Genomic DNA, 20,144 nt, shown 5'->3' with positions numbered 1-20,144 from the left:
GACACGAAGCCCAGAGCACGGGCACAGCCGTGTACGGACACCTCACGTGACAGCTCTGCTCTGCCCCTGCCCTGCTCGCTCAAGCATGGGCCCAGGCACCTCAAATGAGGGCTGGTGTGGAGCTGCACTTTTGGCTTTGGGAAATTAGAAAAACAAACTAGGGAAGGAATTAAAAAATAGACTTTGTTAGGAGCGGGAAGCAAAACCTTTGGGCACCAGTCAGAATGAACAACACCATCCATTCCCACAGCAGCAGGGCCTTCCTTGTGGCAATGAGCCCACACCCAGGAGTGGGACCCCAGCCGGGCCGTGGGAGGGCAGCTCCCAGGCCTCTCCCTCCGCAGCTGGGCAGTTTGGCACAGATGTTGAGTCCAGCAAGAACAAGGTCTAAGCGGAAGCTTTCATCCGGCCTGAGCCTGACTTGGAGCTGAGCAGCTTCTCCACCATGGTGCGGGCGTAGCGCAGGCGGCTGGCCAGCTCCCGGCAGCAGCCGTGCTCCTCGATGAGGCTCAGCTTGTACGTGCGGAAGTCCCGTTTCTCATCTATGTACGTGACAGCAGCCATGAGCGGGCACAGGATGACCTTGGTGTGGTCCTGGGGGGACAGAACACACGGTCACTCAGCACTGTGCTCATGGGGACAGCGTTTCCTCTGGATGAGCCATCTCGGCAGCACCCGGAGCGTGGCAAAAGGTCCCTCTAGAATTCCTCCAGAGTGCAGCAAAGGGCAAGAGCTGGCTGCAGCAGCCAACCTGCTGCTCCAGAGCATGGCTCCTCATGAGTGAGGAGAGCCTGGGGGCCTCGGGTACCAGCACAGGCAGCTCCCAGTGCTGGGCTCCCTGGGCAAAGCCTTGGCTCAGGTCATCCCCTCCTGCCACCACCCGAGCAGCACCACGTGCAGCCGGAGCCAGGGCCCTGCAGAGGCTCACCTGGAAGAAGTTGATCTGCACAGTGCCGTTGCTGAGGTGCAGGATGATGGCGCTGCGGGTCCTGAACCAGGTGCACAGGTAGGGCAGCCGGGCCAGCTCGTCCCCTTCCCGTGGCGTGATGTTCGCCCCCGCCTTCAGCAAGTGCTCACTCATGTAATTGCGGAAGTATTTCAGTAGTGTTATCTGCAGAGGGGATGGGCTGTGAGGGGCTGAGGGTGACCCCAGGCAGGAGGGGGAGAGCACAGGGACTGCCCTCACAGTCCCAGACCCTCCTTATGTCTCTCAGAGCTTGAGGTGTCACTGCAAGGACTTGTGGAAATCCTCAAAGTTAACTCTGTGACACATCAGACTCGCTTTGCTGAACACTTTGGTATGTGCAAGTCATGTGGGCACTTATATTTCTGTGAAACTGCTCATAAATAAGCCTCAGATAGCAGTTAGAGCTGCTAGTGGCTGTCCTTAGGACCATGCATTACCAGCTAGAGGAAGCCTGTAGAGTGCCAGTGACCTCCAATTATGAATGTTTCTCCCTGGAACCCCGCCTGCCATCAGAGCCTGAGGCTGGCAGGAGTCTCATCCACCCCCAGCCAGGGCTCCTGTCCCCAGGACTGACCTTCTTGTTGAGGGCAGAGGGGTAGGACCTCACGGTGAAGTAGGACTCAGTGTTGTTCTGCTCAATGTACTGCAGGTTGTCCCCATCGTTGTACATGATGAGACGAGTGGAGTCATTGAAGAGAACCCCAACACTGTTGTCACAGAGCTGGTAACCTGCCCAGAAGGGATCCCATGAGGCCTCCAATCTCAGGGGACCACCAGCAGTGGGAATTACCTGGGTTTATCACCCAGGGATTCCCTAACAGCCACCCCAAGTCCCTGCCAGGTCTCCTCTTTGGGAAGGTCTGGGTAGCACCTTTGCACCTCTGGACTGGTCATCTCCCTTATTGCATCAGCTGCAGCAGAAACAGCCTCTGCTGCCACCACGGGTCCCTGTGCAGGCTGGGGAGAGCTTGGTCACCTCATGCACATTGTCCACCTTAGAGTGGCCAGGGCTGATGGTCAGCGACCACTGTCCTGGATTCTCAGGGTATTTGGTATGATTCCGTGCAGTGGTCTTGGACACACACTGGAATATGGTGATTAAAAAACCCAGACCTTGGAAATGCCCCAATCCAGCCCCTCAGACACCAGGAAAGCCTGAAGCATTGCCACCCATAGTATTTACCGAGTCCATATTTATCTGAGTAGTCCACCCATTTGCTAACCCAGAAGATGGGAATGCAGGCTGGGTCCTCAGCTTCTTCTGCAGGAAGAAAGCAGCTTGTTAGGAGAATTTCCCACAGCCTGTGGACCCCACAAGGCCTGTGGGCTGCCCCAGGCTCACCTTGCCTCACTGCTACTCTCTCGGAGGGCTTGGCTGCGTTGACTGCAGTCAGCTGCTGTAACATGTCAGCCAGGTGGCCACTGACAGCATCTCCCATCTCCCGCAGCCCCGCCGCCTCCTCCTTGTCTGCCAAGGGCTCCTGTGCAGGGCTGTCCAGTCCTGGGCCAGAGAGAGGAGTGTGACATGTGACCAGGGAGAGCTTTGCAAAAGCACCAGACTTACACACAGAACGGAGCCCGTTGGAAGGGACCATGGTGGGACACAAGGTCCCACTTCCCTGCTCCAGCAGAGTAATTCCAGAGCACAGGAAGTGTCCAGAGGATTCTGGAACGTCTCCAGGGAGGGAGACTCCACACACCCTCTCTAGGCAATCTGCTCAGTGCTCAGGCACTGCACAGGAAAGAAGATCTTCCTCACGTTCTGGCAGAATTTCCCAGGCATCAGTTTGAGCCCATTACAGAGTTGAAGCAAATGCAGTGCTTCATCCCGGGCACAGCAAGGAGAGCCCCCTAGCCCACAAAGGCTCTGAGTCTCCATAAGGATCCGGAGATGATGTGAGGGAGGCACATTGGTGGCTGTGGATGCTGCTAGAGCCAGGCAGGCTCTGCCCAGCCCAGCCTCCCCCGGGCACCCACACCCACCTTTATTGAGCGCAGTCAGCGGCTTGCGCCCGCCCAGCTCCACGGCGCTGGGCGCCAGCGAGAAGCGCGGCGCGATGGTGAGGCAGCTGGTGGGCAGGCGGCTGGGCAGGTACCCCGAGGTGAAGAACTCGTCGTTGAGCAGCTCGTCGATGGTCGGGCGTGCGGCAGGGTCCGACCGCAGCATCCTCTGGATGAGGTTTGCGGCCACAGGGTTGATGTGCTGAGGGTGGAGTTTAGAGATGGGTCAGGGGACAATGTGCTCTAGTGACAAATGAACAGGGTTTACAACCCAGGGAAGCTCCACCTGGAGCAGAGCTCCAGTGCTGTATCAGGCCAGCAGGACACAAGCCCGGGGAAGCAGAACTGGGTAGCACAGAGAACCGGCTCCTAACGGCACCCAAAGCCTGAGGTCAACTGACTTGAGCAACACCAACTCATCAGCAGTGGGATGAGCTGGGGACCTGGCCCAGACCTTGTGGACTTGCCCATGTCCATTCACCCCCACAGCCCAGCTCAGATTTTTGCTGGATCGGGGGGCAAGGAGCTGCTGGCTCCCCATGAGGTTCACACCACCCCATCCTGAACCAGCCCCTCCCAGCACTGACAGCCCCTGCCCTGCTATGTGAGAGCCCACGGAGTGGCAGACACAGGCTGCAGCAGGAGGCTGACCAAGCACCACTGTGAGCCAAGCAGATCCTCCGTGGGAAGCAGCGTACCTTGGGAATGGTGTACTCGTTCTTCTTGATCCGGAGATATGTATCCTTTAGACAAGAAGTCTCAAAAGGAGGTTTCCCCACCAGAAGAGTGTACCTGGGCATTCCCAGAAAAAAAGGGTGTCAGTTTTGCAGAAGAAACTCAGATTGTGCATAGAAGCAACCATATCCTAAGCACACCCAGGGGCTTTCCTGGCAGAGGGAACACACTTAGCATTAGACACACTGACAGCTACGTGTACTGTGCCTGGATCCTGTCCCCTGGAAAGGGAAGCTGAGATCTAGCACCCTGCTGGCAAAGTTTCAGTTAGGGAAGGTCAGGAGCTGCCTGGCAGCAGGACTCAGCACTGTGGAGACAGTGACCTGGAGCTTTGGAGTTAAGACCAGAACCACAGGGATTGCCCATCCCCATGGCCTCTGAAAGGCAATTTGACTCACATGATGCAGCCGATGGACCAGATGTCCACCTCAAAGCTGTGCCCCTTCTTGCCCAGCACCTCTGGGGCGATGTAGTTGGGCGTCCCACATAGGGTCTTCTTTCGCTCCCCGTCGTACTCCACCTTGGTGGCCAGGCCAAAGTCACCTGGAGGGACAGGGAGAGGGGATATGACCAAGCCGCCCTGGCTGGCCGGTGCCTGGGCTGGGGTCCTTGTCACTTACCGATCTTCACCTCCATGTCGTCGCTGAGGAAGAGGTTGCCCAGCTTGAGGTCGCGGTGGATGACGCGGTGGCTGTGCAGGTACTGGCAGCCCAGGATGGTCTGCCGCAGGTAGTACCGCACCTCGGGCTCACTCAGCGCCTTCCGCCGCTTGTGCAGCTCCAGCAGCGACTGTGGGGGACGGTCGGTCAGTACGGGGCGGGGGTTGCGGGACGGGAACAAGATCAGTAGCGCAGGACGCGGGGAAGGGACAGTCAGGACCCGGGGCACACCGCCACCCGCCCCCGGCCCCTCACCCTGCGGCGGCAGAGCTCCAGCACGACGTAGACGAAGTCGTCGTCCTCGAAGAAGCCCTGAAAGCCGACGACGTGGCGGTGGGAGAGGCTGCGGTGGATGGCGATCTCCATGGACATCTTCTCCTTCTGGTGCGGCTTCACCAGCAGCGACTTGGGCACCACCTTCCCCGCAAACACCTCCCGGCTCTCGGCCTCGGCCAGCTCGTAGCACCGCGCGAAGCCGCCCTTGCCCAGGAACCGCCCGCGCACGAAGCTGCGCCGGGTGCGCGGGTCCACGAGCACCTTCGGCACCTCCTTCCCCGCCGCCGCCGCCGCCGCCGCCGCCCGGGCCGGCTCCGCGCGGGGCGGCTCCGCCCGCACCGGAGCAGCGGCCGGCCGCGCCGCCTTCCCGCCCGGAGCGCTCATGCTGTGCCCGCGCGGAGCTGCGCTGGGGCACCGGCGGGTCCCGGCTCCCGGTACCGAGGCAGTGGGTGCCGGAGGAACGGCGGGTCCCGGTGCCTGTACCGAAGCAGCGGCGGCTCTCGGTGCCGGTGCAGCAGCGGTTGCCGGGTCCTGTGCAGAAGCAGCGGCAGATCTCGGTGCCGCGGCGGCAGATCTCGGTGCCGGGTCCCTGTGCAGAATCAGCGGCGGTGCCGGGCGGAGCTCGCTCGCTGTCTCGGTCGGAGCGGCCGCGATTCAAAGGCGGCGCCGGGGCCGTTACGGCGCGCGGCCGCTCCCCATTGGCCGCACGATTTAAAATCCACGCGGCGCGCGCGGCACCATGGGAGCTGAGGGACACGCGCGCCGCGGGGGCGGGGCCGGGCGCGCTCGGACACGCCCCCACACCGCGCTCGGACACGCCCCCACGGCTCCCTCGGGTGTGCGCGTGCGCCGGCGGCCGTTGGGTGTGGCCGCGCGCGCTCCCGCCGGCCCCGAGGCGCGCGAGGCGCGCTCCCGCTGCCGAGCCCCGGGCCGAGCGCGGCCCCGCGGGGCCCCCGAGCGCGGGCACGAGGCGCTCCGACAAGGACATTCCCCTGGGATTTGCACCCAGCGTGGATTCTCCCGGGAGAGGCAGGGCGGCGGCACCGCCCGCTCCTCGCGGCTTCCGTGTCCGGTTCCCGGCGGGACTCCCGCGGGCACCAAGGACCGCTCTTTGGGCTGGTTTTTGTAGCGCAGGCACCCCCACCCTGCTGCCCCTCGGGTGCCAGTGTGGCAGCGCCCAGGGGCTGTCCCCTCTCCCCGCACACGCTGCCCCCTGACCCCCTGCCCCAGGGTCCCCACCCCAGGCTCCGCAGCATTGCAGTGCTGGCTCCTGGGCCCCACTTGCCAAGAGAAGTGACCGTGGGATCTTCCCAAGCCTTTACTTCAACACCAGTGAAAAACAACCCAAAACCACACAGGACCAGCAGCGGTGCCTCAGCCCAGGCACCTGCTCTCTGCCTCCTTGCATGCACGGTCCCATGGGCTGAGGGAATTAACATCGTTTGGGCTCCTTTCCCCATCAACAGAAGCTGTTTCTTTCAGTCCCGGCTAACAAAGAGCAGATGTTAGTGGCCGGCCTATACCGTGCTTTTGCCCGGTGGGTTGAGCCAATGCCTGACCCACAGGCACGGGTCATGGGTGCCAGGGTGTCCCGGAGAGCCCAGCGCACAGCCAGAGCCAGGAGCCCTGCAGGGCACCACAGCCACAGCTCAAGCGTCACTCCCACCAGAGCTGGATCATCTCGGGAGATTCTGCTCCCCTCAAGGCAGGCACGGTCCCACCTTGAGACTGTGACTGAGGGACCTTCCCGCATGCAGGCCCCCCCGGCTGAGCCATCAGCGCTGGCCCAGCAGCACAGGCAGGGTGGGAGTGCTCCCAGGGCCCCTGAGCAGCCTCAGACCCAGCAGCACACCCTGCCCGTCCTGGTCAGCAACACCCAGCAAAGCACACAGGGGATCAATGAAGCAACACAGCAACTTGGGGGTGAAGTGCTCAGTGTTTGTACAAGACTCCTGACAGAAGGCATCCCCCTCCCTGTAGGATATGCTTCCCCACTGCTGCAGCTCCTCTGGCTACAGTTATTTTACTGCACCACGCTGGACGGAGGGCTGCCTGCAGAGCTGGGACTCCCCACGCTGCAGCCCACTGACACTCCATCTTCCCAGAACTGGAGAGGCGGAGAGGCGAGCCCAGGTCAGAGGGACGCTTCAGAGGCAGCAGAAGAAAGTGGCCAGTGAAAGGAATGTTAACAATGCTGGGTGTTAGGGATCTTCAGTGGTGGCTTGGTTTTAGGCCCTGGCAGAAGCCACCTTAACAGAGACAACAAAAGAGGTTTTAATTAAGGCAGAAGAGTCAGCTCAGACCGTTAGAAGGAAGAGCAGGCCAAGAAACATGGAATTGCAGTGACATATCCCTTCATGCACTATAGCTTTGCTCTCAGGTAACTGTAGAAATTCATCACTCAGACTTTTCCAGCTGCCATCCCACTCCCAAACTCGTATCCCTTCTCCCACTCCTCTCCCTGCTGCTGTGGCTGCTGATCAAGCGATCCCAGTGAAACACACGATGTGGTGTTGGAACTGTGAGGTGACAACACAGCAACACAGCACAGACACCCCACCCCTGCCAGACACTGCCAGAGACACCCTGGAGCAAAGCAGTGCTCTGAACTCTTGCAGGAAATCTCACAAGACACCCCAAACCTGTCAAGTCTGACAGAGGAGGCTTCTCTGGCCCCTCAGAGGGAGAAAGCAGCTGTTTCACACTGTACTGCACTTTTTTAATGCACAGGACAGAACAGCCTGTAGCAGTCACAGAACAAGGGACTGTGGCTCATGCCCAGGCACAGCAGGAACCTCAGTCTAGTTTGATTTGAAGAGTCATGAGTCACTTGAACAACTGAAGAGGCTTTAATTTATGTGCAGTAAAAATACAAACTGGTTTTACATATGATGTACAGCAGCTACACGTTAGTACTCATACAGCTATTTGCTATTAAGGAGTATCAGCGTTTGCTACACAGATTAGCTGAGGCTCCAGGGCTGCTCATCCACAACCACACACCTACCACACACCTAATACATGTCCTGGCCCCAGGTGCTACACTACAACATGCAGGAGCCCCAGTTTAAAACCTAGAGCGGGACTATGGTAAGCTTTCATAAACACAACCAGAGCAGGCAGACTCATGTGCAGAGTTGTCTGTACTCAGGTACACAAGCATCAGATGCCTCCAACTTTCAGAGCTGCTCTCAACAAGAACTATTCCTGCTCTACTCTGTGTCCAAAATGAAATCGTCATTCTCTAAGAAGTCTGAGTGTCACTGTTAAGTTTCATAATGCAGAAAAGCACTGAAGAGCTTTCTGCAAAAAATACAGACACTGGGTAAGAAATGGGGACAGTTGCAGCATTCTCTCACTTTTAACTACCCACTTTCTGCTGCATTGGATTCTGTGGGTAACATGGCAATCCTCTTTTCAAGGCCTTTGGCTCTTTAAGGTCTGTGACATTCAGAAAGTGGCACTGACCCCAAGAACAGCAGTCCTGAGGGGTGAGAGCACAGGACTGAGGTCATGCTGCTTCAGGAACTAAAAGCTAAGAAACATCCTGTCAGGCACAGAAAGATAGGAGTCAGTGTCACCCAAAACTCCTAAAGCCAACAGCAGGATGATGAACCCCAGGAGAGAATCCAAGGGAGAAAAGGAGGAGGCCATGCACCTCAGCATGCAGGCCCATGGGCAGCAATATTGTGCCAAAGGAAAGGCTGGGTCTAATGAACCCTGGTAAGTGGGCAGAGCACACCCAGAACAGCCCTGCTGGGATGGAAACTGCTCCTGGCAAACCTAAGCCTAGCTTTGGGTTAGGACAGGACCGAGCAGACAGGCTGAGGAGCACGTGTCAGCTCTGCCTCGCTCCCCAGCTGCTGCCCCAAGGCAGGTGTTTCAGCTTTCCCAGCTCCAGAACATTCAGAGGCACAATTCAGACAATGTGGAATGGAGTACACTGGATGAGCACACAAGGTTTGAGCAGGACACAGCAGCTTTCACGAGGGACTGCTTGGCCAGGCCAGCGGGGCTGGGGCACACGGACGTGCCCAGGGGAGCGCAGGGCTCTGGCCCCCTGCACAACACCCCTCTCCCACCCCCAGAACACTCCTGTGTGCCTGAAACGCAGGAAATGGGCTACTAGACCTGAGTGAGGGGCAAGAACTTCTGGTAATAGCTCTTGGTAACGTCAATCATGAGTTCCTGGGTGCACTCCGGGAGCTCCCCAGAGAAGAGTCCTGGAAGAAGAACAACAGTATGGCCATCAGCCATCGTGTACCACTTATGAACCATGCACTAAAACAGGGAGTTTCACAGTTTAAAACTGTTATTTTTCAGTGCAGCAAGTGTCCGATACCTTTATTTTTAGGCACTAAATGCTAATGGGCACTTTTGTTATAGAAATCACATTTAAAAAGGGAGTATCTAGATTATCGGCAAGAGAAGATAAAGGGAACATACCTGGGCAGCCCGAGAAGACAGTGAAAGGTGGAACTACAGTTTCAGGAGGGAGTACTGTGTTGTCTAAGATTTTGCAGCAGTCTTTCAAAACACATCTACGTCCCTAAAACAGGGAACAGGAGAAGTTTATATTTACAATACTATAAACATGACATTTTCTTACTATTTCTGATATGTTACATATCCTTTATAAAAGATCACAGGAATAAATCTTTACCCTGACTGAATGCTCCTCCCATCAGAATTAACTTTTCGAGGAAAAATGTCTGCTTGCTTTCAGCTAGCACAGATACAACTGCACATTAACATGCCAGTTGTCAAATTGGCACCAAAAACCCAAATCAAGCAGTAGCAGCAAAATCAAGCAGTAGCAGCAAAGCCTTCCCTCAGCACACAGTAGCCTTGACTATTTGGTCTTATTTACACAGGAACACAAATCCACTCGTACTCTGTGGCCAGGCTGCATTCCCTGGGCAATCCCATTAGCCACAGGGACAACACTGTTGGGACGGATTTTCCAGCCAGCAGCAGCTGAACCCGCTGTCCTCAGAAAAGTAAACCTGAAAGCTCAGCCTCCTGCAGAGAAGGAAGGGCAGCAGGAAGAGGAGGTGAGCCTGTCCAGCCAGCTGGTGCAGACACCTCTCAGCTGTTGTCACAAGGCCTCAGCAGCACCCAGGAGTTTACAAAAAATACAGAAATAGCACTCACAATGACACAGTTCTTGCCTATGTGCACATAGGAGCCGATCTGGGCCGCGTTGACAACACAGTCCTCCTCTATGAAGACGTGGTCACCGATGTGCAGAGGGAAGAAAGCCACCCTGCAACAGGAGAGTATTTGTTTGTGTCCAACAAACAAACTGACACTGCCAGACCCAAAATCACCCTGTGGAGTCTCCTGTCCCCAGATGGATTAACAGATGTGCATCTGGTGATAAGGGAGACAGAGCAGTTTCTGGGTTCCTCCTCTAAAGGATGGCTCAAATGAGAAGGAAGGTGTTGTGAATAAACATACAAAAACTGAAGCATGCTCTTGACTTTGCTATTCTAATCTTTCCCTTTCCATCCAAGAGCCTGATGAGAACACCAACCCCCAAGGCACAGCTCAGCATCTGAGGAAAAAGCAAGTTTGAGAGATGCATTTCTGCGAATTGCTGCAAAAGGAGCGGAGTTATTGAACACAAGACTCAGTTAAGCGGACAGGTGTTTTTAGGTATCTCCCTGAAGGAAGGGGCCTCTTACCCTTTACTGAACTTCTTGAAAGGCGGCCTGATGACGCTGCGGCTCTTCACCACGCAGTGCCGTCCCACCCGCACGTTCGCCAGGTCACCGCGGATGATGCAGTCGTTCATCACTATTGTCTGCAAAGGACACACAGCCAGGCCAGCTCCCTCTGCCACCTGTGGTGGCAGCTGTCACACAGACTCCTGCGGCGGCCTGGGCACTCCAGCAACATTACCTTACTTTAGGGACGGTTCTTTCAGTCAAAAGAAAACTGACAATAAAGCAAAAGCGCAGGAGGTTGGAACCACCAGCTGTGCTCCTGGTCATGCCAGTGAGCATTACAGCGCCAGGCTTAGGCACAAAGCAGAACCGTGTTGTTTCTGCTGGCAGCAGCTCGGGGATGCTGCGGGAGAGCAGCGCCGGGCACGGCGGGCAGGGCACGGGGCAGGCAGGGACTCAGTGCTCACCTTGCCGTTGAGGACGATGTTCTGGCTGCCGCACAGCACGGACTGCCGGCTCACCTTGTTGCCGGAGGCCTGCGGGAGAACGGGCGGTCACCGCGGCTGTCCCGAGCCCCGCCGCCCCCGCAGCGCCTCGGCCCCGCGGGCACCCCCGCTCCCCGGCCCCCGCTCCCCGGCCCCGGCCCCGGCCCCGGCCCCCGCACCGTCTCGATGTACTCGGACTTGTTGTAGAGCATCTCGCTGAGCTCCATGGCCGCTGCCCCGGCCCCGCCAGGCCCCGCCGCTTCCGCCGCGTCACCTCCGCCGCGCCGGGCCCGCTCCCGCCGCGCCCCGGTTGCCATGGAGGCCCCGGCGGCGGCGGCGGCCCTGAGCGGCGCCGACAAGGAGAAGGTGCGGGGCCGGGCGGGGTGGTGGGACGGGACGGGGCCGGTCCCATCCCGGTGCCATCCCCACGGGTGTCTCTTGCAGCTGCGGGAGAAGCTGGCGCTGCTGAGGCGGGAGTACAGCGAGACCGTCATCCGGCTGCGGGTGAGCGGGCCGGGGGTGCCGGGGGGTGCCGGGGGGGTGCCGGGGGGTGCCGGGGCACCGCGGACCGGTCCCAGCCCCGCCGGGGTCTTGTGTGTCCGCAGCGGGCGCGGAGAGCAGAGCGAGCCAGGAGCCACGGCCGGCGGGAGCGGAGCCCCCCAGGTGGGAGCCGGGGAGAACGGGATACCCCAGGCGGGAGAGGTGGGAACGGGATACCCCAGGCGGGAGAGGTGGGAACGGGATACCCCAGGCGGGAGATTTGGGAACGGGATACCCCAGGCGGGAGAGGTGGGAACGGGATACCCCAGGCGGGAGAGGCGGGAACGGGATACCCCAGGCGGGAACGGGATACCCCAGGCAGGAGAGGTGGGAACGGGATACCCCAGGCGGGAGATTTGGGAACGGGATACCCCAGGCGGGAGAGGTGGGAACGGGATACCCCAGGCGGGAAGGGGCTGCCCCAGGCAGGAAGGAGATGCCCCAGGCGGGAGCCCCCAGGACAGGGCGGTGGGACACGCGGGGACCCGGCGGCCACCGCTGCCCCGTGGTGACCCCTGCCGAGGACGCACCCGGCCCTGCTGACCCTCACTCCGTCCCCGCTGTCCCCTCGGCCGCTGTGGCCAGTGCACTGCCCCCACAGCCCCGCACGGCCCTTGCCCTGGGCTGAGCCCTGGTCTGCAGTAATGTCTGCTCTGCTTCCCTCCTCACCAGGTCTGCAGTGCTCTGATCCCGACTGTAAGATCTCCATCTTTCCCTGCTAACAAAGCCTAATTTTACCGTGTGATGCTTTTCTTGGACAGGACTTTAGGAGTACTTTACACGTGTGACATTTCCCCCCCCAGGTTCTAGAGATAACACATCTCCTGGTGCTGACAGAGGTGGGCCCTCTCAGTTACAGACTAAAACCTGCTGTGATGCTGACACGGAGAAGACAGCATCTGTCACAGTTCAGCGTGTTGCAGAATTCTCCAGTGATGAGGTTAGCCCGCAGGACAGCTCCCGGGCACAAAGCTTTCAGGCCAGCCAGGAAGACCTGTGCTGTGGGATCATCAGGCCTGTTCCTGTGGAGAAAAAGCCCCAAACCTCCCGAGGCATGATGAAGCTGCGGAGACGGGCGAAGGCTCTGGAATCAAAGGAAAGGGAATCAGTGCATGATGTGTATCTAATCAGTGCTGGTGGAATGATGAAAAATCAAATTGCAGAGGAGCTTCAGTCACCAGTGTTCAGGCACAGCAGCCCCTCGCACACTGAGGAACCTGTTCAAAGGGCACCTGGGGAAGTGCTTGTGCAGGGAGAAAGAAATAGTTTCACTCCTGATGCAGCATCAGGGCTCGTACAGGGTATGTTTGAGGGCAGTGTCACTGCAGGAGAGCCTGAGCTGTCCCCAGATGTGCTGAGGGACAGCAGGGACATTTGTCAGCCTGAGTCCTCAAGGGCTGTGGCCACACCTGATAGATGTGAGCCGTGTTCACAGAATGGAGACTCTGTTTTACTTCACCCCGGAGGTGATGGCAGAGAAGAATCCCCCAGGATAATAAAACAGCCAGAGGGTCAGAGTTTGTGTGAAGATCAGGGAGAGCTACGTGGGCTCCTGGATTTAATGTCAGAAAATGAAATATTGCCTGACAGCAGAAATAACACCATAACCAAGGAGAGCAAAAACCGTGAAGGACATCAAAATGACATTAATACTGTAAATCCCTGTCCTGCAGATAACACTCTGGACAATGCTGAAGAACTCTTGGAGAATCAACAGCTTGAAATTCAGTCAAGGCTTTCTCCTGCTGAGAAGGCAGCAGCTCCCGAGGGCATGCTGAGCTCTTGCACAGTGGTTGAAGGGCTGCTCTTCCCTGTCGAGTACTACGTCCGGACAACTCGCCGTATGTCCAGTTGCCAGAGGAAGGTGGATTTGGATGCTGTAATCCTCAGCCAGTTGGGCAGGAGCAAGAAAGGTCAGCGGAGTAAATGCAAGCAGAAAGATGCAAACCCCAATCAGCCCTCGCAAGAGAGAGCCATGAGTGATTTGGAGCCAGGGGTTTTGCCCTTCCCTTTTCTTGGGGCAGAAAATGATCAAGCAAACTCAGGTAGTTCTCAGAAGTCTCTTCCTGCATCCAGCAGCAGCAGCACTTCTCTTGAGTCCATGTCTCAGAAAAGCATCACTAGCACAAGGCAAGAGCAGAGACAATCCCAGAGGAAACAGAAGGGAAGAAGAAAGTCTGCCTGCAAAGCCCCCATGCATCCAGTGTCACAAGAGCTTATAGAGAGTCAGGATCCCACAATGGCCAATGAAAGCAGTGCTCTGCTGTCAAATGAGAACCAGAGTGAAAAGGAAAACTGTGATGCTAACCTTGAAAGGTCATCCTTAGATGAGAGGAGATTGTCTGGTGCTGCAGCACTGGGGTCTGCAGGGGCAGGAGTGGCTGGAGCTACACAGCCAGCAGGTCCTGACCCTGCTCCGGGCGGGAGCCAAGGCAAATGCCACGAGGCTGTGCTGGAGCAGGTTCAACATCCACTCCACAGCAGCGGTTCTGTGAGCCCAGGGAGTGACAGCTCTGCCCGCCGTGGGGCAGACGTGGAAGCCAACGCCCCTGTGTGCCAGGGTGGGGAACAGCCAGGGCAGCGTGTGAGGAGGCAGCGAGGAGCCCGTGGGGCTGAGCAGCTCCCCGGGGTCAGTGTCCCTGTGCGCCGCTCCCTGCGCTGCTCGGCCAGGCACAGGGCCCAGACAGGCTCAGCAGGTACTTCTCACATGTAAACTCCCCAAAATCCCCCATTCCCCAAGGCAGGGAACATCCTGTGAGTGCAGGCCCTGCTGTTCACACCCTGCTGTGTTTGTGCAAGAAATACGATAGAAGTTAACTATTACTCTTTTAAAAATGAGACTATTTTTTGAGTAGATAATTGTGGTGCCCATGTTCCTTAAACAATTTCAGAAACTTCTGCAGGGAATGAACAGAGGAAGAGCAGGGCTGGGAACTTACTGAGCTGCTGCCCTTGCTGTTGGAGTGAAGGTTGTGAACACTAGGGCTGGTTTGCCAGCTAATGAATGTCCGCCTGTTCTTCCAGCTGTCTGCATGCTAATGATTGTTTCCTCCTTTCTGAGGGTGTGTGAATATTATGAAAAGAGAAAGTGTTGGGCGAAAATCAGTAAACCAAACTGACTGAGCACTCAGGCATATATGTCAGGCTTTGGTGGTGGTCTTTGAGCTGAAGACTTGATCCAGAGATGCAGAGTAACTGCAGAGTGTAGTGTCTTTCCAGAAAGGTGCCGCTTCCGTGTGTTAAGATGAATATGGTGCTTTAATTATTTTTAGAATCCAAGACACCCTTCATGAGAGATTCTGAAAAGGCAAGTTGCTGGTTATTTTATCATCTTAAAATAATGATGTTCTGTCTTGTATTCTTGTGTTTAGATGACAGCAGCAGAGGACACAGCTGTCCCATGGGTTCACAGGGTCCTGCTGCCCTTGGGCTCCCTGCTGAGGACCCCAACACTTGTGGCTCCCTCTTCTCCTTCCGCAGCCTCCAGTGGCTGGTCCCTAAGCTGGGCATCAGGGACTTCCACTTACCAAATGAGGAATTTGGAGTACTGAAACTGGAGAAATTGAAATCTTCCCCGCTGAATGACTTGGAGGATTTTGTCTCTGAGGATAGTGTGGCTCCAGAGGACGCACGAGATGCACAAATGAAGCCAAAAGAAAAAAGTGTCAGAAGTAATTTGATTTTGCCTTCCAAAAGTGGATTGCCTGAACTCCCTTGCATGGAAAGCCCAACTTCCAAGAAGAAGCTTTCCACCCATGAATTGCTATTTACTCCCATGGGGACTGTCTTAGCTGAGGCTCCCACTCACCCTGAGTCTCAGATTTCCTTGTCCATTTTCCCTGCTGTGGGTGCAACCCCAGGTGTTTTACCTTCAGTGCACAGTGAGGTCTTCCCTGACACACCTTCTGTACCTGCCTTGGCAGCGACCCCACCTTCCCCCAGAGGGGCAGCTGCCCTGGTCCTGGGGGATGTGGCACACAGAGACCCTGCTGTGCCACTGCACCCCAGCAGCTGTGCTGCAGGGGCTGCCAGAAACCAGGAGGAGCAAGGGACATTTCCTTCAGCAGCTGAAAGGGGTCCTGAGAATAAATCTGATGAGACTGTGTCCTTGGAGAAGCATCAGCAGTCAGAGAACAAAGAGCAGGAATCCTGCAGAGCTTCACCTGAACAGGTAACAAGATGGGATCTTTGTGAAGGGTACTAAGCCAGTGGTTTTGTGGGAAAATCCCCTTTTTCCAGAGTCCTGTCTGACCTTAGGGAAAAGTTCTCTTTGTATGCTAGTTCTGCATGGATCATAGCAGTAGCATGCAGTGTCTGCATGAGAGTGACAGAGAGCATGCAAGAATTCAGCCTCATTCTTGCAGGTGCTGACTATGATTTCGAAGTTGAATTATCCTCATTCTTTACTTTGCTCCTGCAGAAAAAAGATGCAGCAGAACAGTTGACTCCAGTGCTGCCGGATGGCCCCAGGGAAGAGAGCTTGCAGTTTGTGTCGGAGCTAAAGGTGGGAGAGCAGCAGGGCATTGTTACTGTGGCAGCAGCAGCTCTGCCAGACCGAGTTTAACAACAATGCAGCAGGTAAGGTTGTCTGTCAGAGGAGGAGCAGCACTGTTTTGTGTTGGGCAGGAGTGCTCGTGCGCTGTGGATGTGAGCACAGTGTGGTGGGCAGCAGCTGGCAGCAGGGAGCTGCGCGTGGTCACCGCCTGCGAGAACGCCGTGTCCCTCTGGGAGCCCCTGGCACCCAACTGCTGGGGAAGGGTCCACACCTGGCACCTCAGAGAGGTATGAGCACAGCCCGGACTTCCACAGTTAAGGGCAGCTTTCTTGCCCCGTGTGTGAGTTCCCAAGACACAAGGAGCTTGTAGCTTGCGTGGTTGTGTGTTATCTACTGGAATTTCATACCACATGCACAGAATGGTGGCTGCACTTCACTTGTGCTTTTTCCCCTTACAGTCCCTGGAGACACGTTTTGTCTCTTTCATCAGTGGGGATTGTTTAATTAGGCAACCAGTCAGCAGAGAGTTCAGCTGTTCATTTAAGTTTGCTTCTTGAGGGGGGTCTGAAAACCAACTCTGCTTCACATCATTTTACTTGAAACACTCTAGGATATGAGGATAAAGTCAAAGGGACACTGTGGGTAACACTGAATTCTTGTTTTATTGTCCCAGATTCCTGTAATCCAGATTGTTCCTCTGCCAGACACCTGCAACCTCGTGTGTGTAGCACTGGGAGAGCTGGAGATTGGAGAAATAAGGTTTTGTATTTATTTCTTACTAGTACTTTGCACCCTGAGTAGCTGCAGCTGAACTCCTTGTGAGAAGTGGTTGAAATTATCTTTTTACTAATGTGGCACTTTCCCAATTGCTTTAACTGTTGGAAAATATGGAAGAGATTTCTAAAAATCAGCCATAAAGACCTGTGGCAGACTGATTGAACACAGGCTGATCTGTATATGCTACTGCATATTTGAGTGTTGCTTCCTCCTGCCACGGTGTGTGCTTGTCTTTTGATTTAGGCTCTTGCTTTATTCTTCTGAGACTGACTCATTCAAGCACTCCCTAGTGAAAACTGGGAATATAAAAGCAGTTGTTGGGCTAAAGGACCGGAGGTTGGTGAGCAGCAGCAGGACCATGCAGGAGCAGCAGCTGGAGGTGGTTTTGCTCTCAGAGACAGGGGGGTGAGTTTGGGGGTGCTGCTTTGGGGTGGTCTCCGTGTGGTGGGTGGGATAAAAGTGAGGAAACACTTGGATGTAGAGCAGTGTCATGTTCCTCTTCCAAGACATGCACTTTTTGTTTCACCTGCTCTTCTTTGTGCTGATCTCCCTTCAGGAGCAAGGACAGGCAGACTCTGATGCCCCCTGAGGAAACTGTTACAGCCTTTGCTGAAGTGGAAGGGATGAGAGAGGCCTTGGTGGGCACCACTGCAGGGAGCAGCGTTGTGGTTTGGTGAGTGCTTCCTCTGCCACACACAGTGCAGGGGCTGGGCGCAGTTTCAGCAGCTGCAGGGTTGTACAGGGGTGCTGGCTGGCTGCTGACCTGCTGTGCACTGGTGATTGTCAGAGGGCCTGCAGTGTGGCACCACAGTCAGACAGCCAGGGAATGAATGTGCTGCTGCAATTCCATTGCTTTTGTGTCATCCTCACTACACCCTTCCTGTCTCTTGGCTTAGTTGGCTTAATGTGGAACCAAATCCATGTCTATCCTGCACAGGGGTGTAACTGTGATTAGAAATGTGTCAGGATTTGTGTTTTCACCAACTGCAGGAATCTGAAGACAGGTCAGCTCCTGAGGAAGATGCACATTGGTTATTCCTACCCAGCTTCCATCTGCCATCGTGCATATTCTGACTCCGTATGTACATAAAATTCACAGTTGATGCTTGGGCTGCACTGACTGGGATGGGGATATAAAGGATTGAAGTTGCTAGAGAGGGTTGAACTATCAGATCTGTATCCATACACTGTAAAGAATTCAAGGGTAAACAGGTTGCCAGGAGGAATAAATAACCCGTACTGGCTGCCTCAACTCCTGGCTTTCTGCAGGGTGCTAATAAAATGGGGTCAGTGCATCCTGGTGCATTCCCAAGCTGCAGCATGCTGTGTGTGGGAAGCACAAGTGCTGTTGCCCAGGCCTGGTGCTTGGCAAGTCTCTTCCATGTCACACGTGGGTGCTGCCAGCATTAGAAACCCTCTGTGAATGGTTCCTGTGGACATACATGCCTGAGGGAATGAGCTGTGTAAAACCATCTCATTCATACTAATCATCTTCCCCACTTGCTTCTGCCTGTGCTGTGATTCCCAATGGATTTTTGTGGTTTATCAAGGATTTGATTGTTTTCAGTGAGCATGTAACCTTTTAGGACAAGAATGTCTTGTCCAATAATGGTGCCTTGAGTCAGACTCTTTGGAGTCTTGCTCAGATTATCCACCCCAGGATATTTCATGCTGGTTTGTGGCTGTTCTGGGAGCTACTGTTTTCAGTTGCGCTGCTTTCCATGGAACTCTTGTTACATTTTAAGCTTGTAGGGATTAAAAAGTGACCCAGAAATTTTACTTCTTTTGTTTTTTGAAATGTCACCTCATCCTACGTCAGGTTTAGCTTTTTGAAACAGGAAGAGAAATTCATAAGTCCCTTGGGTCACTGAGCTGTCACTCTGCTGTGTTGCATCAGCCCTTATCAGCCAGCAGCTGCTTTTGCTTTTATCTAATTTGATAAGGAAAGTAAACCATTTCTGTTTTCTTCTGTAAAAATAATGCATCACAGTTCACGGGGCTATGATTAGAGAGGGTGTAACAGTTAATTTTTGGAAAATTATTTTGGTTTTTCTCCTCCTGCCGTTGTTTTTAGTGATGTATTTTCCCTCTCTGTATCAGGGCCTTTTGTTTGTTGTTTTAAGCCATCCTCATGCCAAAGAGAGCGAGTCCAGTGGGAGCCCAGCATTCCGCGTGGTGGCCTTCAACCCCCGCACGGGCCGGAGCGCGGGGGTGACGTTCTGCTGCCTGCCCCCGGGCCCTGCAGGCAGGCGAGTCCCTGGGGCCGGGCTGGGCTGGGCTGGGCTGGCTCCTTCGGGGCTTTGCAGGAGCCCTGAGGAGCAGGGGAGCTCTGGCAGGGATCCAGCGGTGTCTGCAGTCTCATCCGGCCGTGCTGCGTGTCCGGGTGGGGGCCGTGGGCTGCTTCCTGCCCAGCCCCGCAGCAGGCAGGCTGTGCGCTGGCCCCTCGCCCCGCCACCGCCACTGCCACCGCCACCGCGGGGACACGGCCTGGGCCTGCGCCTCTGCCTTTGTCCCCCGGGGCTGGGCTGTGTCCCTGGTTCCTCAGCTGAACCCCCGGCTGCCAGTCCGTGCTGCCAGGTTTGTTTGTGTGCAGCAGCTGCGGGCACGTGGCCTTTTCCTTCCCATGGCCTGTGTTTTGAGGCATCAGCAGGGTCAGCCTTGCATTTAAGGCTCAGCCTTGCAGTGTCCTTACACAGGAAATGTGTGGGAATAGTGGTGGACCCAGGTCTTGGTTACTGAACAGGTAATGGTCAGGGGTGGAAGGGACCTTAAAGACCATCCAGGCCCACACCCTGCCCTGGGCAGGGACACCTTCCACTAGACCAGGTTCCAAGCCCTGTCCAGCCTGATCTTGAGCACACACTGGGAGGTTTTTAGGAGTACCACTGTTTTAAGGGTCCACCTTTTTCAAGCATGTTCTGAGTCTCCAGGCAGATTTTCTTGGCTTCCTCCCTTCCCAGTTGCACTGGAGGAGCAGCCCAGACTGTAGCCTGCCTGCAGTTGCTGTTAATCTTTAACGGAGCCCTGAGCTAATTGAACAAACCTGCCATGGTGTCTTTGCACATCCCCTGACCCCCGTGTCCCCGCAGGTGCCTGGAGGGCGACGTGTGGGACACGGCGGGAGCGGCCGTGCTGACGTCGGGGGCCGTGGCCGTGTGGGACCTGCTGCGGGGCCGCTGCACGGCCGTGCTGCCGCCGGGCCCCGCGGGGCGCTGGGCTCTGGCGCGCTGGGCCGCCGGCGGGGCCGGGCTGCTGGCCGGGCACCGCGACGGGACCGTGCACCTGTACCGGTACCGGCCCGGGGCCGCCTGAGAGCCGGGCCAGGACCCGTCACCGGTGGGGCTGCTTGCCCGTGTGTGCTGTGCCATTAAACGTTTTGCCTTTGGAACGAGCCCGTGTCTGTCACTGCTGTAAGGGGGGCTGCGGAGAGGACCGGGGGCTCTAATGGACTGTCCCTGACCAGTGGTGTGTCCTGGGGGCCAGGGAGGACAGCGGTGAGCCGGAGTGCACCAGGAGGAGCATTTCCAGCAGGTCAGGGAG

At 56.3% G+C, this 20,144-nt stretch overlaps 3 protein-coding genes across 7 annotated transcripts; 1 reads left to right on the top strand and 2 right to left on the bottom strand.

The window, feature by feature from the left end:
• Positions 1-107: 107 nt before the first annotated feature.
• Positions 108-5,497, bottom strand: PLK1 (polo like kinase 1). The gene is made up of 10 exons (XM_063414553.1): positions 4,618-5,497; positions 4,324-4,492; positions 4,102-4,246; positions 3,667-3,760; positions 2,951-3,170; positions 2,310-2,468; positions 2,151-2,228; positions 1,542-1,696; positions 929-1,111; positions 108-594 (listed from the first exon to the last, which is right to left on the bottom strand). Exons 1-10 carry the CDS (start codon positions 5,020-5,022, stop codon positions 388-390), a joined length of 1,815 nt encoding a protein of 604 aa, XP_063270623.1. The 5' UTR covers positions 5,023-5,497; the 3' UTR covers positions 108-387.
• Positions 5,498-6,555: 1,058 nt separating this feature from the next.
• DCTN5 (dynactin subunit 5) lies at positions 6,556-11,079 on the bottom strand. Its single transcript, XM_063414908.1, has 7 exons — positions 10,972-11,079; positions 10,775-10,843; positions 10,326-10,444; positions 9,793-9,904; positions 9,085-9,187; positions 8,770-8,861; positions 6,556-6,887 (listed from the first exon to the last, which is right to left on the bottom strand). Exons 1-7 carry the CDS (start codon positions 11,017-11,019, stop codon positions 6,867-6,869), a joined length of 564 nt encoding a protein of 187 aa, XP_063270978.1. The 5' UTR covers positions 11,020-11,079; the 3' UTR covers positions 6,556-6,866.
• On the top strand, positions 11,060-19,995 carry PALB2 (partner and localizer of BRCA2). Of its 5 annotated transcripts, none has more exons than XM_063414903.1 (13): positions 11,060-11,158; positions 11,237-11,296; positions 11,398-11,455; positions 12,136-14,028; positions 14,704-15,503; positions 15,753-15,836; positions 15,959-16,114; positions 16,501-16,586; positions 16,848-17,009; positions 17,161-17,277; positions 17,595-17,682; positions 18,705-18,853; positions 19,694-19,995. In XM_063414903.1, the coding sequence occupies exons 1-13, from the start codon at positions 11,108-11,110 to the stop codon at positions 19,914-19,916; spliced, it is 3,927 nt and encodes a 1,308-aa protein (XP_063270973.1). In that variant the 5' UTR covers positions 11,060-11,107; the 3' UTR covers positions 19,917-19,995. The 5 variants fall into 5 exon arrangements, with proteins under 5 accessions (XP_063270973.1, XP_063270974.1, XP_063270972.1 ...); XM_063414904.1 differs by having other exon boundaries at positions 11,398-11,494; positions 12,136-13,245; XM_063414902.1 differs by having other exon boundaries at positions 11,398-11,494.
• Positions 19,996-20,144: the final 149 nt, after the last annotated feature.

This window comes from Prinia subflava, chromosome 17, assembly GCF_021018805.1.
Source record: "Prinia subflava isolate CZ2003 ecotype Zambia chromosome 17, Cam_Psub_1.2, whole genome shotgun sequence".
Classification (NCBI taxonomy): domain Eukaryota; kingdom Metazoa; phylum Chordata; class Aves; order Passeriformes; family Cisticolidae; genus Prinia; species Prinia subflava.
The sequence above is the reverse complement of the archived record's forward strand: the minus strand, read 5'-3'. Positions and strand labels throughout refer to the sequence as shown.